General features: G+C 48.8%; 1 protein-coding gene across 5 annotated transcripts in view; it reads right to left on the reverse strand.

The window, feature by feature from the left end:
- ARHGEF11 (Rho guanine nucleotide exchange factor 11) overlaps window positions 1–15,831 on the reverse strand; it is a 112,494-nt gene extending 96,663 nt beyond the window's left edge. For 2 of the 5 annotated variants that reach the window (XM_075563620.1, XM_075563614.1), the window contains exon 1: window positions 14,434–15,829. In XM_075563620.1, coding sequence (XP_075419735.1) covers window positions 14,434–14,465 — 32 coding nt within the window. In that variant the 5' untranslated portion in view covers window positions 14,466–15,829. Of the gene's footprint in view, window positions 1–14,433 lie in introns of all 5 variants that reach the window. The other 3 variants (XM_075563619.1, XM_075563610.1, XM_075563622.1) reach the window with 3 other exon arrangements.
- Between the last annotated feature and the right edge of the window lie 2,475 nt (window positions 15,832–18,306).

The following is an 18,306-nucleotide window of genomic DNA, read 5'->3' on the forward strand; positions in this document are numbered from 1 at the left end:
GCCTGAAGTGGTGTTTTGGAAATCCTCTATCTCCAGAATTATAAGGCCTTGTCCTGCTCCTACCACTATTCCTGACCCACATCTGCAGTTTAGGGGACTTCTGGGACCTTCTGCAGAACCTGTATCTTCAAAGAATTATGGGGAAAATGATCCATGGATTCATAAGAGTAAAAAGAAAGATAAAAATGCCAGAGAAGAAGGTAAAACTAAAGGTTGGGCTGTGTGGCCTCTGAACCTAATTTTAAGGGAAGCGGCAAAAATCCCAAACAGGAGGGGATCCTTGCTCCCATGCCTTGAGCCCAGAAGCTAGTGTTGGTGTGGGCTGGGGTAAGGGCAGAATGAGCAACCTGTCCAAACATAGTCTCTGCAATGCAAGCTTTTTCAGTGCAGGGACCACATGTTAAGAGCTCTACAAACATTCTGGGCGTCCTGATGCTTCAGAATCCTCCCCTTCCACAGGAAGATGACGTTCAATTCCTGGCCAACGCACCCAACACACAGCCATTGCCTCTCATTATTGGTGGCTTGTGTGCTTCTATGATACTGACCAGGTTTCAGTGAAGCGTCAAGATTACAGACAGACTAGGAAGCAAGCCCTGGCTGTCTACTTTTAAAAAGCAGTCAAGCAAAGCCCGAGGGATCACAATGGTCCAACCCACAACCTATCTAGTGCCGATTCTCAGGCTCAGCCCAGAATGGCAGAGAAGTTCTGTGAGTGGGCCCAGCAATTTGTTTAACAAGCTTTCTGGATGATTCTAATGTATGTTAAAAATTAAGAACCTCTGACTTTGGGCAACCTACTCCTACTTGAGAATTAAAAACTCAAAATCCTACTGACAAGGACCAGAAGTTTTTTTTTCTTTTCTTTCAGGCCAAACGTCATAAAAGAACTGACTAGATTGTTTTATCATCATTTTTTCACCCCTTTTTCTCTGCAACCCACTGCAAACTGACTCCTGTTCCTGCCAATTTCCAGAAATGCCTGAATATATCCTTATTACTAAATCCAGAATTTGCCTCCCCTTTAATACAGGCAGTGTCCCTCAGGCTTCAGCCCAAGGCCCTCTTCTCTTGCCTCTCTCTCTACATCCTGGCCCTGGGAAAGCTCATGCCTTGACCAATCTGTCTAGCTCTTGATGACCCACCATAATAATTCTCCCAGAACACCCTCCAGATGCCACACCTACACATCCAATTGCCTGTTAAACATCTTCCCTGGGATGGAGCACAAGCACCTCAAAATTCAGCATGCCCACAAGAGAAGCCACCCCGCTCCTTTCCTCAGCAATGCTTCTCCTGTTGTTGGCTGTCACGGGGTCAATTCCAACTCAGTCGGACCGTGTGTGCAGAAGAGAACTGCTCTGTAGAGTCTTCAAGGATGTGACCTTTCCACCAGTAGCTCAAGGCAAGAATAGGGATGCTATTTGTATCCCATTAACTTTCACTGCCCCGCCCCCATAATCAACTCTTTAATCTCTAATCTCTCGTGTTTCTTTAGCCCTATTTCATTTCCCTAGCAGAGACCTTCCCACCTCTTAAAATGGTCTCCAAATCCACCTAACCTCTCTACTCTTTCAATCTAATGTCCACCTACTTAAAATCTTGCAATCATGTCCTGCTACCTCTAGCTAAAGCCCCAAACCTCTAACCTCTCCATGGCCCTCAAACCCTGATCCTGCCTACTTGCTCATTTCATTCTATCTCCCATTACTCTATCATCTATCAGCCTGGGGGTGCTGGAGCAGATACCTCCTATTTTATCCAGCATTATGGGCTAGATGACAAATGGTTTTGATTGCTAGAAGGGTGCTAACTAAAAAAATGTTTTTCCTGGAAGGCAGGAGGCAATTGGACAAATTCATTTGGGAGCCTAAGGTCCAATTAATTACTTTCAAGTCCCAGCTTGCTTGTCTTCTAGGAGCCCTGTTGGCAGTGTTGAGCCAGCTACTAACCATAAGGTCAGCAGTTCAAAACCACTAGCCAGCTCCCAGGGAGAAAGACAAGGCTTTCTACTCCTGTAAAGTGTTGCAGTCTCAGAAACTCACAGGGGGCAGTTCTACCCTGTCCTATAGGGTCTCTGTGAATCAGAATTGACTCGATGGCAGTGAGTTGGGTTTGTTGTTGTTTTCTGGTCTTCTGGCCGCTGATCTTTTTATCTGGACTTCCTTTCTATTCAGTCTTAACTCTTATTTCCAGGTCTCAATTTAAAATCTCTTCCTTCCTCCAAGAACCTTCCATTGGTCTCCCTTCTGTGTGTTTCAACTGATAATGTACAAAAAGTTCAGGGTATTATCCTAGAAATCCACCTTCTCTCTCCCTCGCTCACAAAACCTTGCACTCCTGGAGGGGGAGGGCATGCACTTTACTCAATGATGCCCCAGCCAACCACCATGCCAAGTGAAGATTTGTTACATGGACCGCTTCCTTCTTTGAGGAATAGCGTGAATTTTCCTAACCCCAAGTCCCTGTTCCTGTGAAGACACTGAAACCCTAGAGCAGTGGTTCTCAACCTGTGGGTCGTGACCCCTTTGGGTGTGGGGGTGTCAAACGACCCTTTCACAGGGGTCACCCGATTTATAACAGTAGCAAAATGACAGTCATGAAGTAGAAACGAAAATAATTTTATGGTTGGGGGTCACCACAGCATGAGGTATTATAGGGTCACAGTATTATAGGGTCACAGCATTAGAAATGTTGAGAGCCACTGCCTCGAGGGGTTTTTGCACGCACACACACACACATGCACGCGCATACACACACAGCTGTTCCTATGGCTCCCAAGAGAGGAGGGTCTGCCTTCTGGCCTCATACAAGGTCCCATTCACAAAGCTATTTACTGCACTCTCCCCAGCCACCTCCCTCCAGAACAACAGTGGCTTTTCTCTGAGGCAGCAGCAGCAGTCTCTTGGAGGGAAGCTTCTGAGGGCCCACTCTGGGAGATGAATGGGGCCAACCCAGGGCAGGCAGGACAATAGCAGGGTGGGCCCAGTGCCCATCAGACCCCTGTTGGGAAGGCAGCCGGAAACCATGCCGCCAGTAGGGAAATCCCCAGTACTCTGAAAGACCAAGCAGCCCCAACAAGGCCGCTCTGTCCTTAGAAGAAATATCAAGTGCCCCAAGACCTAGCACCAACCAAGAACAAGGGGGCATCTTGGTCTCAGTTCCTGGCAGCAGCATTCAGAGCTGCTTTCTTGAAATCCCTTGGCTAAGGATGCAGAGAATCAGAAATGTCAAGTATGAGCTACAATTCCAGTCAGGAAAGAAGCAAGGATAGAGTACACCTTGTGAGGGCTTCCGAGACACCTAGGGAAAAACTCCATTATGCTTGCGTTCCACTTCTTCACCAATCTTGTGAGGTCCCCTGACACACAGAGAACTAATCTGGGCACTAGACAACAACCTACAAACAATGGGAGTCCCCAGGAACAGGATATGAGCCAATAACCAACTGAACCAGGCAGAGAGTGGACAGCACCAGCATCTATTTATGTGCCTGCCACGTGCTAGGCATTCTGCTAGAATGTTTACACAAATTACGTTAAACAAGCAAATAAAAGATAATAGAACTCAAGTGCCTTATTGATGTCAAAAGGAATGCTGTTGATTAAAAAAAAAAAGAGGGGGGTTTGGTGGTATTAACCTAAAATGAACTGTACTGGGGGAATGGGGAGAGAACACTCCCGGTTAGTGAGGAGGACTTAGGGAATAGGCTGCTCAAGCTCAACGGGGTGCTGAGGCACATCAGGAAGACAAGCAATCTGTGAGCTGTGGGTTCAAAGGAAGTGACGAACCCCCAAGCGAGGCCATTTGGAGTAGACAAGGAGAACACCCTGGGCTTCTAGCAAAGCACCGTCTGACTTGGGGGTGAGATTTTAGGCACCTGATTTTTTAACTACTGTCCAATGTTTCTTCAAAATGTCCCCCTATGCATGCACCACTTATTCGTGCCTATCCCTCTGGTTTGGAATTGGTCTGGGCCTAATGGTAAGTAAGCCACGCACTGGTCTTCTGTCGCAGCTGAGCAGAGTGCAGACTTATCTGGGGTCTGTGCCAAACCAAATGCCTGCAAAACACTCACCATATGTTCCGCACTATAGAATCCACAACAGGCATTTTCCACAAATCATCCTGCTCACACAACTAATTAGTGGCTGCACTGTGGCTCAAACAGATCTGCACACTGGAAGTCCTAAGCTAGGATGGTTTCTGCCTAGATATCCCTGTAGCCCCGGAGTGTGGCTTACTGCATGGGAATGGGGTATGATTAATTCACCAGCACTTATCAAATATATGATAATTTCCTCAAAGCATGAGACCCGTTTCCTAAGGGATCTCCTGCCTCTTCTCATTGTCATTAGAAACTGTACTGAAGAACTCTGAAACCATTTGGTAGAAGTATCTCTAACCTGAGGGTCTTAGCAAGATAAGTATCATTCACCATGTTGTGCTCAGGGAGTCATGGGTACCATAAGGGGATGAAAGGACTTTTTAACGATGATCCTATTCTATGTGGACACTTGCCCCTCCCCCCAGAAGAATTTATTTCAAAGGATGGCATTGAATCTGCAGCTCCGGGAGAGGGACCTATCTGATCGGAGCACACGGAAGCAGATGAAGGGGGAGGAGGAGAGAGTAGGGCACAACCTGGCCCACCAGGCCTTGAGAACGATGTTCCCGATTAGAGCAGCCAGTCCACAGAGAGGAACACATGGCCGGCCCCACTATGAGATATGATGCTCCTCACTGACCCATAGCCCTACAGGGGACAACACAGGAGACACGGTGTGGGAATTGCGCCCTATCTGATGCTGTCACACCGAGGCAAACACTAAGGGGGTGCAACAGAACAGCAAGGGAACTGAGCAACGAAGGCCCCAGGGAATACCAAAAATTGGCTTTGGGGCCAGGGCTTGGCACCCTAACAGACCCAACTGGAAAATACTCCTTCCAACAAACAAACCTTGAACTAACTACAAGCTTTTCTTTCTTGTAGTGTTTTGGTTTTTGTCATTGGTTTGTTGTTGCTTTGTTTTATTTTGTTGCTTGGTTTTGCTGTCTTGTTTTTGTGCATGTTATTATCTCCGCAGGTCTGTCTAAATAAGATAGGCTGGACGAACAATCTGGAGGAAAAAACAACAGGACCGACAGTTCCAGGGGGATATGGGAGAGAGGGAGGTAGGGGGAAAGGTAGTAGTGTTAACAAACCCAGGGACAAGGGAACAACAAGTGATCCAAATCAGTGGTGAGGGAGGGTCTGGGGGGCCTGGTAGGGCATGATCAAGGATAATGCAACCAAGATGAATTACTGAAACCCTGGTGGGGACTGAGCATGAGAGGGGGACAGGAGGAAAGTCAAAGAAAATAGAGGAAAGAGCTGGGAGGCAAAGGGCATTTATAGAGGTCTAAATAAAGGCATGTACATATGCAAATATATTTATATATGAGGATGGGGAAATAGATTTATGTGCATATATATATATATAGGTTTAGTATTAAGGTGGTGGAAGGACATTGGGCCTCCACTCAAGTACTCCCTCAATGCAAGAATACTTTCTTCTATTAAATTGGCATTCTATGATGCTCACCTTCCCGACACAACTGCTGAAGACAAAGCAGATAGATAAGCAAATGTGGTGAAGAAAGGTGATGGTGCCCAGCTATCAAAAGATACAGTGTCTGGGGTCTTAAAGGCTTGAAGGTAAACAAGCGGCCATCTAGCTCAGAAGCAACAAAGCCTACATGGAAGAACACCAGCCTGTGTGATCATGAGGTGTCGAAAGGATCAAGTATCAAGCATCATCAGAACAAAAAAAAATCTTATCATAGTGAAGAGGGGGGCGAGTGCAAAGTGGAGACCCAAAGCCCATTTGTAGGCCACTGGACATCCCCTTACAGAAGGGTCATAGGGAGGAGACAAGCCAGTCAAGGTGTGATGTGACAACGATGAAACACACAACTGACTCACTCTCTCACTCACTCACTCTCACTAACTCACTCACTTACTCTTTCACTCACTCACTCTCACTCACTCACCCTCCCACTAACTCCCTAAAAAAAAAAAAAAAAGAAAGAAACATACAACTTTCCTTCAGTTCCTAAATGCTTCCTCCCCCCCCCACCCCATGATCTGAATTGTCCCTTGCACGTCTGGCTAGACCACAGGATGTACACTGGTACAGATAGCAACTGGAAACACAGGGAATCCAGGATGGATGATTCCTTCAGGACCAGTGGTGTGAGTGGTGATATTGGGAGGGCAGAGGGAGGGTAGGTTGGAAAGGGGGAACTGATTAGAAGGATCTACATGTGACCTCCTCCCTGGGGGACAGACAATAGAAAAGTGGGTGAAAGGAGACGTCGGACAGGGCAATATATGACAAAATAATAATTTATAAATTATTAAGGGTTCATGAGGGAGTGGGGAGAGGGGAGAAAAATGAGGACCTGATGCCAGGGGCTTAGGTGGAGAGCAAATGTTTTGATGTGGGCAATGAATGTACAAATGTGCTTTATACATATGTATGGATTGTGATAAGAGTTGTATGAGCTCCTAATAAAATGATTTAAAAGAATGATGATCCTACTCTAGCAAAAACACTAGCCTTTTCCTAGTCAAGCGGCCTCAAAAATTTGGGTGTCAAATAATGTTAATTCTCCTCCCGAAATATCTCCTTCCAACACCTGACCCCACCACAATCATTTTGATTCAACAACTCTTTATTTCCAGGATGGCTATAAAAACTCCTAACTAGCCCTTCCTCTCTTTAAACACTGATTTTTGTCATCATATAATGCACATACCTTCACTGGCTCCTTTTTCCCTATTACATCAAGTCTTGCTACCTTTACTTTCCGCCCTACTCACCTTAGCAACCAATCTACTTTCACTGTGCCCTGGAAGTGCAGTAAATGGTGCAGCAGGCTGCTAATCGCAAGGACGGTCGTTCAAAATTACCAGCTACTTCGGAGGAGAAAGACGATGCTGTCTACTCCCGTCAAGTGTTAAGAGTCTCAGAACACCACAGGGACAGTTCGGAGTTCCTCCCTGTTCTAGCGGGGCACTATGAGTTAGAATCGACTAGATGGCAACAAGAACTTTTTAATTATCATTTGTTTAAATCCTTTTATTAGGGGCTCATACAATTCCTATCATAATCCATACATACATAAATTGTGTAAAGCACATTTGTACATTCATTGCCCTCATCATTCTCCAAACATTTGCTCTCCACTTAAGCCCCTGGCATCAGCTCCTCATTTTTGCCCTTCCCTCCCCGCTCCCCTCTCCCCTTGAGCCCTTGATACTTTATAAATTATTATTCTGCCATACCTTACACTGTCCAAAATCTCCCTTCGCCCACTTCTCTGTTGTCCGTCCCCCAGGAAGGCGGTCACATATAGACACTAAGAACTGTCTGCAGAAGCCCATGCTCCCTTTTCACACCATGCAAGCTGGGTTCAAACCCGAGTCCTTCGTCTGAGATGGCCCCCTCTTTCTTCTACCTAAATAAGTCCCAGCTAGTCCTTCTTTGGCATTTCTTAATATACCAGTACTCCTCTTTTCCCTAAATGTACATGTTTGGGTACTTTTTTTTATGCTTACCAAGATTCAGCAATAATGTACTATCTTTACATTGTTTTGGGTTGTTTTATGAACATTTCCTAGTTACATTGTGAGTTCTGAATACTTACATACTATCTCCAAGTGCAGAATGAGCTGGGCATAGAGCCATTTGATAAGTATTTGCTGTCCTACCAACTGATGGGAAGTGCCAAAAGTTGGTCCCTCCTATGAGTTGAGGCCAGTCAGAACTAGTGAGCAAAGAGCCAATGGTATCCCCGTGGATGCCAGCTTCCAGTCACTGGAGAGAAAGGAAGGAGGAAGGCTGAAAACAAGACTCTGAAATCTCTTTACTCTGTATTTTTTCCAACGCCCTTTTTCAACACATCTATGTCCTCGTTTGCTTTAGGATGGGGAAGACATTGTGAAGACGTCACTGAAGGTGGCTGATGGGTACTGGGAAGGATAGGCCTACATGGAAACCAGAGGTAAAAGACAATAAATGGCTCTAAATGCCAACAAGGTCAGTTTGGCAGCCAATGGATTTACCACTTGAGCTTATAGAATCAACTTCCCCTAGGGATCACAGAAAAGAGGAGCAGCCCGACCTGTCTTTCCATGTTCTAACGACACCCTATTTATCTGCAGTGAAGAGGAAATGATGGCCAAGTGACTGACACCTTAAGGTCCGACCCAACGTGAATGTTTCCCTGAAATCTGTCCAACTGTTTCAGTAACACAAACCTGGGTGTTCGTCAAGACCTTGAAAACACCGTCCAAAGCCTACTCCAAGTCTATTTGAGGCCACGGATGTCCCAATCCTTCCACAGTGCTAGGCTTTCACTTTCCTCTCCCATGTCACCAGGCAGTTCAGTTCAGTTCCTTAACCGTCTCAAACTTTCCTTTTCACTAGCTTCAGGGAAGGTCAGATACCAAACTCACGGCCATCGAGTTGACTCTGATTCACTTATAAGACAGAGAGGAACTGCCCTGTGGGCTTCTGCGGCTATACATCTTTACGGGAGCAGAAAATGAATAGCTAGCAGTTCTGAACTGCTGTCAGCGTGGTTTAGCAGCCCAATCCACAACTGCTATGTCACCAGGGCTCCCTGGACAGTCAGATACCCGCTCCTCACCAGAAGACACCCCCCACACACACACAAATGCCACCAAACTCACGGCCATCAAGTTGATGCCAACCATAGCAGCCCTAAAGGGCAGGGTAGACGTGCCCTGTGGGTTTCTGAGACTAACTCCTAATGGGACTAGAAAACCATCTTTCCCCCTGAGAGCAGCTGGTAGGTTCGAACTTCTGACCTTGTGGTTAGTAGCACAACACATAACCGCAGTGATGCCGGAACAAAAGGCCCAGAGCACTAAAAGAAAAAAGCACAAGGCACTGTCTTTCAAAGGCCCAAGGAATGAGAGAGCTAGTAGAAGCAAACATTAGTGGTTGCTCCACTTTCCAGGTCAGAAAACCAGGTCCAGAGTAGGGCGCACCTTTCCAAGGTCATCTGCCTATCTGGTACTTAACTCAAATCCTCTAGCTCTTCTCTCAGAACTCTAAACCACGCTCCACAAAACCGCCAATGATTTTTTTCTTTCCTTTTGAGGCGTGAATTAGAAACTTCTTGCTCTCACTGGTTGGAGTGACCTTAGATGCCACTAAAGGTCTATGCTTGGATCTTTTTCCAAAACAGAGACTGAGAAAAGTCCTAAGAATGGACGATTTGTGGGGAGAAAGGGTTTCCAAGCTACATGATAAACTTTGGAATTAAGCCTTAAAAAGAATGAACTAATAAAGTGGATTTTATTTTTAAGAAAGCAATGCCACCATAAAGGTATGATGCCAATTCAGCAATGCTGTACAGATTCCAATAATACCTCTTCCAATAGACCTCCACAGCTAGCGAAGCCCTTCGCACACATCAGATCTTTAAAGCCTTAAGGGACACTACCCAAAGGTTTCCAAACTCCATTCCACGGAGGTTAGAAGCTCCCAGAGCACCTTTCTTTTTACACTAATTTGCAGATTAGCTGCTAAATGTGCCTTCATAGAATCTTTTAAAAATCTTTTCCTATGAACTCCTAGTTACTTAACTCTATTTATTTATTTACTTTGGGGATAGTCTTCTAAATTGGAGGCCGGAACCCTGTCTGACAAGTACCTTGACTCTGCAAACAGCTAAATAAATTTGATAATCAAAGGGGACTCTTTCAGAAATGTTCCTGAGGCCCTGAAGTTAAGCTTGGCCTGCTCTTGCTCACAACCTCTCTCACCTCTCTCACCTGGAGACGATATGGCATTTCAAAGGATTTACCATTTGTAGCTCTGGATCACTGCCACCATTCTGGAAGGCCAACTTTAAAAACAGCTGCAGCTGAAGAGATTTCTGGGACCCAGAGCTCAATGAAGAACTGCAGGTAAGAACTTCTCGCCCCTTAGTGTCTCTGGTCGGCCAACTCTGCTCAGCCCCAATGCCCAGCTTGTCTGCTCTGCAAACTCTCCTCTTGGCCCAAAGACTGTACCTTAGGACAGGTCTCATCGGCTACCATCCAAAGCACGGGATGGTAGGATTTTGCTTCTTCTAGAAAGGAAGGAGCCCTATAGGTACACTGGGTTACACAATGAATGGGCTACTAACCACAGGTCAATAGTCAGAACCCATCAGTTGCTCCTCAGAAGAAAGACAAGGCTTTCTGCTCCCATAACAATTTATATCCTCGGAAACTCATGGGGCAGTGCTCCCTGTCCATAGACTCACTGAGAGTCAGAATCTCTCAACGACAGTGAGTTTGAAAAGAAAGGCTTAAGGTGGGGCAAAGGTTACATCCAGGAACAGTTTCTGAGGCTGGATCTATTTTGAATGAGGAAATGCATACAAGCCCGGGTGACATTGTGACTGTGTTGGGCTGTGAACTGCAAGGTCAGCAATTCCAAACCCCCAGCCGTTCCTTGGGAGAAAGTCTTTCTACTGCTGCGAAGAGTTGGGATCTCAGAAACCCACAACAGCAGTTTCACCCTGTTCTATAAGGTTGCTATGAGTTGGAATCGATCCATAGCAGAGAGTGTGCTTCTAAGACAAGGGACGGCCTGAGCTCACAAAACAAATCCTTTCTATCCTCTCATTGAAAGACATCTACATGAGCCAAGGCAGCTGGAGTCTCGCTCATTTGTCACAATCCCTAGGAAAGAGATTCGATAACTTTCACCATTCCCATCTGTGACCATTGGAAAAGTTCTTCTAAAACCTCACCCCGGCTTTAACAATAAAGCCTGTTTACTCCTGCTGAAATCCTGAAAATTGACTTCTGAAAAGAGATCTTTCAGCCATTCTTAATTTGTTTTAGGCCCAAGAAGCAGTGCACGAAGCTCAATCACATTCATGAATTTACCATTTAAAATGTATACAGACTTTCAGTTTAGAGAGCAATTTGAAATGTATTCTCTCATATGATGTGTTCAACAGCTCCAAGAGAGAAGTGGGAAAATATTATAATCCTCAAATGACACACTATGAGAAAATGTCTGTGAAGGGGGAAGCGCTTTATATAAACGAGCTGTTGCTTTACAAGTGAGGAAGCAGAGGAAGTACTCGGGTGGGGGTGGGGGAGCTTCAAAAAGTTCATGGGGAAAATTCCATTATGTGTTGATTCCATTTTCCACCCACTTTTTGACACCCCCCTTGCATATGTGCCATGCCCATGGCCACTGAGTGAAGGGACAAGCTAGGGCCCAAACCAAGAGCAAGAAGCCTCGTACTTCTCTAGGGCACTGCCTGATTTGGGCATCATACCAGCTCATGAACTTTCATGGAGAACAGCTGTTTCGTGGATGCAAACTCCTAAGCCCATCTGGCTATCTCAGAAACACTTGCCATGGGAACTGGCAATGTGATGGATGTAGACGGCTTAACAAAAGTCATTATCATTGCTGTAGAAATAATACAGCATCGTTATTTTCTCTGCGTGTAATATCACACACTCTTAGAAACCCTTGGAAGGAATATTAACCGGCAATGGCTTGTCCAAGGACAGAACTAAAAGGAGCACAGATACCCTCACCACAGCTCATCTTCCACAACATGTTAACAGAAAAAGGTAAGTTGTCACAAATAAATCTTCGATATACTTGATAAATATGAACCCAGGAATCACTCCCCAGTTGGGGTGGGTCTCCTCTTGTCTTTTAGCCATGATGCCCTTCAAACAACTGGTCCTCCACCATGCTGCTGTATCTCCCAGAAAATGACCCTTACCTAGGGTGCCTTCCCTAACTGACCTTAGTTGACAACAACACAATCATTCAAACAACCTGAAATAGAAGAATTTATACTCGCTGACATATTCACTCACTGTAACATTCATCTGTCAAATGTTTATTGAGCACTTACCATATATATGCAAGGCACTGAGCTGAAAAAGGAGACAAGATCTAAAACGAGCCAAACTGCCTCTGGCCTCCTGGAGCTTGCAGTCCAGCCTTGCTTCCACGTGGTCTTCTGAAGTTTTCTGTGTTCCAGTTGCCCACTTAGGCCCATTTGGAGGACTAGAATGGCCTGCCTTATTTTCAAAAACACTCTTTCTTATAGCACACAACACTCGGCTCAGCAAATGGATGAACTACGAACAGACCAGTGGCACCATATTCGGCAGCATTTTCCTTCCACTCAATGTCTCCTCCAAGGTCTAAGAGGGTATACTGCTTCACACCTACAGGCTCTTGATCTGAGGCCGGAAGATCCAATGATGAACCGACAAGTAAGGGCAAGAGCCAATGCAGCTGGAGATCCCTGAAACGAGACCTGGGCGGCCAGGCAGATCCCCTTGGTGGGGAGGAGAATCAGGGTGGGAATGGACGTGAGGCCTGCTCTCTCTGTAAAGCTGTGTTATCCCAAAGGAGGAAATGGCGTCCTCAATGGCATGAAACAAAGCAATACAAGAGAATACTTGGGTAGCTGTAGAGCCTCTTCCTCTACCACCAGAGAGAGGTGTCCACACATTCCACCAGGCTGCATATAAGCCTAATTAGACAGGGCGGGGTACTGGATGCAGAATCAGAAGACCACGCTTGGGCCCAGGTATGGCATTGGGAAAGCCAGGCATCCCCTCTGAGCTAGTTTCCCTTTCTGTCAAATGAGAACAACCTCTGACCTGTCCACCTGACCGGCACACTGCAAGGACCAAATGGGATACTTTCGACATCACTGAGGAAACCACACCGTGTTCCACAGCTCCTGAGATGGCTCTGAGACCCAGACAAATGCCCTGTGGAAGCGCTTCTCACACCCGCCCTGGCCACCTCCCAGTCTCCTCCTTCCCACCCCATCTCCCAACACCTGTGTTTCCACCTTCTCCCATTCACCAGTGGAGTGGTATACCAACCAGATCTCCAGAAACGAGTGCACTAATTCTCAAACTCCCAAGAGGGCAAAGGGGGAGTAAGACCTCTTCCCATCCTGCCTCGCCATGGCCTTGGTTCTCCCTGGACATGGTCAACTGCAGAGACCAACCAAAAACCGGGTGAGAGAGGGAGTGGTTCCAACCAGCCACATCTACAGTATGTCTTCAGTGGTAGTCGGCCTTCTCTCCACTGCCAAGTCAGGTCCTCATCTGGGGACTGCCGGACTAATCACAGGGCTCGGAGGCAACACAGACATTAGTGTTTGGGAGAGAGGGACTATACCATATGCATTTTAGGCCACATTCCACAGCCCAAAGGAAATTATTATTAGCATGGCTCAGCAAAGGTTAACTGGGCTTGAAGAGAGTAATCAGTCCCTTGCAAATCTTCTCTTCTCTCGCCAGCAAATGTGTCCCTCTCCCCCATCCCTACCCCACCCCCATCCTTTCATTTGTTTGTTCATTCGGTCCTCACATCCACTCATCATCCATCTACCCATGAGGAGGGGCACAGCACCCACAAAACATTCCCCCCTTCCAGGTTCTCAAGGAAGGAAGGGTTGAAGGGGAAGGAGACACCTTACTAAGCTGTACTAATCCACTGGAGGAAAGGGGCATGGTGTGCTCAGATGTCCAAGGTCCATTGCCTCTCTGCACGTTAGGCCCCAGAGCCCAAAACCACCCCTTCCAGCTCCAGGCAGCAGAAGGCCCAATTCACAGTCAAGCTTATTAAGGCTGGCCTACAGCATCAGTATACTGGCACGTCTCAATTTAAAGCCTAAGCTGGAGAAGATGGCCTCTTGCCATATGATCTGTGCGGTTTGAGGCCATCGCAGTCACTTGTCAAAACCCAGGCCTAGGTGGCCGCTCACCATCTTTCAGGCCAAAAAGCATCTTCCTCCTTCTGGAAATGAGATTCACCCCCATCGTCAAGCCCCACCAGGTCCATAACAACCAGTCTGGAGGTGACCAACCAGAGGTCCCCTCCAATTAATCTATAGGCACCCACCTCACCCCTTTCTTCTCCAGCAGCTCCCAAACCAATCAACCCTTGGGGCTTTTAAGACAAAGCTTGGCCTTGCCTCTTACCGGCTAGACTGGCAAACTGGAGACCCAAACTGGAGGGCCCAGCCAGTCAAGAGGTGCTGGGAGGAGGACACCCCCCACCCCTCCTTCCGCTCTATGGGCTTCACTGTTCATTGCTTACATATTAAAAGCCAAACAAGAAAACACTGAATCAGGTGACATGTTTCAGACATGAACACACACAGAAGGAATATAAACACACAGGCCTAGACAGTCCCCAAGAGACCAATTCCCCTACCCCACCAATTCCCCACCCTCTCAGGAGGTGGTCCTTCCTTTGCAAGCTTTTATCCAAAAGCAAAACCCCAGCTCCACCGGGACCCCCCACCCCCAGTCTTTCCTAGAGTCAACTGCAGAACACCCCAAAGAGTAGTCAAACCTACCTGTCTATACTCTGGGGTAACCTTACACTCATGGTTTCTCTGCGTCTCCACGGGTCCAGTCCTGTAGGCTTGGTGTCTTGATCGGGGCGGAATTACTCCCAATTTTTTTAAGAAAGGGGAGAGGAGGGCCTCCCAACTTGAAGATCGAATCCTTTCTCTTCCAACTCTCAGGACCCTGGGAACTGAAGCTCCATTCTACTTCTATCAGCTAACATGGTCTTGCCTTTCTGGGCCCCTCTTCCCTGCTCCTCCCCTCAAAAAAAAAAAAAAGGAAAAACTATGACCTTCTTAGAAACCAAAAGTCAACCACAAATCACTTCAAGGTTAGCGCTATAAGCTTAAAAAAAAATCAGAAAGACTGTGCCTTCTGAATATGATTAATTGCAAAATACAGATAAAAACCGTCCTTTTAGTCCCGTTTTTACAACTGTCCTTCTGTTGGCAAGAAAGCTTCAGGCTCCAGAGGTGGGGGGAGGAATTTCTGGTCTCCAATGCTTCAAATGACAACAGATAGATTGGGGGCTGGAGGAAGAAGGAGCAAATTCAAATTGGCACTTGGAAAAAAAATCTTCCAGCTGATTTGCAGGGGGAAAAAATAAATTAAACCATACAATAGTATGGACACAACAGCGCTCCTTTCGAGTCCAGTGCAGCCTTAGGAACCAAAAGGTATGGATTTCTTTAAAAAGCAAAAAAAAAGCGTTTACCTGAAAGATTTTGAAATTCTTAAAAGGTGCCAATCGTAGACGCACCAAAAAAAAAAAAATCTTTTAAATCAAAGAACCCTGAAATGCAATGGTCTAAAAAAACCCTCTCAAATGGAAGCAGTAACCACACCAGAGACGCTCTGGTGAGATTCCTTTCCAACTTGCAGGTTTCTCGCTCCACCTAGCCCAGCCTGACTGCGACCCAGCCCAGGTTGGGCCTTTTCGGAAAGGCGATTTCCTGAGAGTCCTGCTGCGGGGCTCCTCGCAGCCACGCTCCCCAAAGCCCCCTGCCTCAGCCTCCGTGAACCGGGGAGTTCTCCTCCGCCCGGGCCCCGCTCTCGCCCGCTCGCAGCAAAGCCGCTCCCCGGGCAGCAGCCGTTTGGATGATTCCTGCGGGCTGGAGTTCGCGGGGGGCTCTTCCTCCACACAGCCTCCGGGAGAAGCCGCCCGCCCGCCCGCTCGCCTCGGCCTCTTCCCTCCCTTTCCGCCCCGTCCTAAGCTCGCGGCCGCGCCGCGCCGCGCCTCGCCTCGCGCAGGACGCCGGCAGGGCCTCGCCCGCTCCCACCGCCGGCTCCGGCCTTCGGGCCGCTCGGGGCGCCACGCCGGGCGCGGAGCGCAGGGAAGGCGGCGGCGGCGGCTGCGGCTGCGGCGGCGGCGGCGTCGGGCTCCCGGCGTCGCGGCCGCGCTCGCCTCCTTCCGGGCCCCTTCCCCCTCAGCTCGCCGCACGCTCGGGCGCAGGCCCGGCCGGCCGCCCCCTCCCGCCCTGCCCGCCCGCCTCCTTCCCGCGAGCCTTTCTCCTTCCCTCGCTCCGGCGGGGGCGGGGCCGCAGGCTCCTCCCCCTCCCGCGCGGCGCCCCCCCTCGCGCGGCGGCCGGGGGCGGGAGCGAGGGCGGCGGGGGAGGGGCGGGGAGCCGACCGCCCTTCCCCGCGGAGCGTCCCGCCGCCGCCGCTGCCCGCCGGCCCCGCACGGCCGGCCCCCCTCGCCCGTCGCCCCTCGCCCGTCGCCCCTCGCCCCTCGCCCCTCGCCCCTCGCCCCTCGCCCGTCGCCCCTCGCCACCGCGCCCGCCCTCGCCGCGGCCCTGCCCCTCCGCGGCCTAGCTGGCCTCGGGTCTAGCCAGATCCCCGGCCTCTCCCGGCCGGGCCTGCGGGCGACCCCGGCCCCTCCCGCAGCCTCCTGGATTTCTCCGCGATACTTAACCCCGCCTCCTGCCCTGCGCCGAGACCCCGACCCCTGCTGCCGCCGAGCCGCGGGCAGGCCGGCCCCCTCCCCACTTGTACAGGCTGAACCTCCCGGTGTTCACCGGCCGCACCCCCACCCTTGCCGCCTCAGCTCACCTTCTCCCCGCCACTGATTGATATGTTTTTGACTTTGAATTTTGTCAGTCTCCTCTGGGTTCTAAGAGCCCGTTTAACTCTTTCCCCAGGCTCCGTGGTCCCCCCCCACGACCAGAGTGACCCTTTGCTGTTCCCCCTTGCAAACGAGAAACATGGCAGTGTAGTCTGAAGGTCCCCAGCGTTATGACTTAAAACAAGGTCTAAGGGAAACTTTGTCCTTAGGACTGGGAAGTGAACTTTGTCTCCCTGCCGAGGTAAATGCTATTTTAAAATGCCCCACAGACAGCAGGCAGTGTTTTGCATCGGCTCGCAGCCTTCGGGAGTGCCGGAGTTGTAATTGGGGCGAATTCATGTCTACATAGGATGATGGACTAAAGCTAGCTTCCTGTGGACACTTCAAGAAAGCCCTGTCACTGGAAAGGGGCCAGCGTTTGCTAGAGGGTCCTCCACAACAAGGGAAACCAGCCCTCACAGTAGGCTCAGGCTAACAGCGGGCTTGCAGGACCACCATTTTCTTCTGTTAGCACCGAAGGTCTGCCGGGAGTCCAGCGACTCCGTGGCAACTAGCATCAATATTTACTCAGCAAACCAAAAACCAAGCTGAACGTGATTGAGTGGATTCTGTCCATCTCAGCTACCCCATAGGACAGGGTAGAGCTGCCTCCAGATTTCTGAGACTGCCAGTCTTCATTGGAGCAAAAAGCCCCATCCTTCTCCCATGGAGTAGCCACTGGGTTCAAACTGTGGATCTTGTGGGAACCCACTATGCCACGGGGGCTCATACATGCACACACCCATAAATAGAACCGAGGGCTTTGTGTGATTCCCCCAGGGTTAGAAGGTAAAACACCATGTAGCATAGCAGGACTACTAGGGACCAGGAGCAGCAGCTAAATCAGCGGTTCTCCACCTGTGGGTCCCGACCCCTTCCAGAGCCGAACAACCCTTTCACAGGGTCATCACAGTAGCAAAATTGCAGTGATGAAGTAGCAACGAAAATAATGTTATGCTTGGGGGTCCCCACAACATGGGGAACTGTATGAAAGGGTCTCGGCATTAGGAAGGTTGAGAACCACTGATCTTAAATTATAGCAGGTATAAGCTGGCAAAAGAAAAGACCTGCTTTCACCTAATCTCCCCTAAACCTTAAGCCTCAAGTCTCCAAATCTGCCCCACCTGGGGAGCACTACATTCCAAATTCCTGCTGACCTTATGGTTTCTCCCGTTGTCACACCACCTTTAAACGTAGTGTTCCCCAAAGTTAACTAATCCTCCTGCTGCTATGGATGCAGACTTCAGTTGCCCTCAAGTCAATGCCAAGCCACTTGCTGCAAAGTAGACCGAGGCTCCATCTCATTGTTTGTTGTTGCCAGGCACCGTCCCGTCGGTTCCCACTCAGCAACCCACATGCAACAGAATGGAACCCTGCCCGTCCTCAATGTCCTCACAAGGATTCCTGTGCTTGAGGCTGATGTTGCAGCCAGTGTGTCAGTCCATCTCGTGGATGGCTTTCTTCTTTTTTGCAGCACATCTACTTTACCAGGAGCCCTGGTAGCATAGTGGTTACGAGTGGGCTGCAAGGTCAGCAGTTCAAAACCACGAGCTGGGCCTAGAGAGAAAGATAGGGCTTTTTTTACTCCGATAAACAGTCTCAAACTCTTAGGAACAATTAATTCTACCCTATCCTACAAGGTCGCTTTGAGTCAGCATTGGCTGGACGTTAGTGAGGTGTTTTTTTGTTGTTGTTGTTGCTCTACTTTACCAAGCATGACGCCCTTCTCCAGGGACTGGTCTCTCTTGAGAACCCGTCCAGGTGTGTAAGACAGTCTCAC

This window comes from Tenrec ecaudatus, chromosome 1 (genome assembly GCF_050624435.1).
Source record: "Tenrec ecaudatus isolate mTenEca1 chromosome 1, mTenEca1.hap1, whole genome shotgun sequence".
In the NCBI taxonomy this organism is placed as follows: domain Eukaryota; kingdom Metazoa; phylum Chordata; class Mammalia; order Afrosoricida; family Tenrecidae; genus Tenrec; species Tenrec ecaudatus.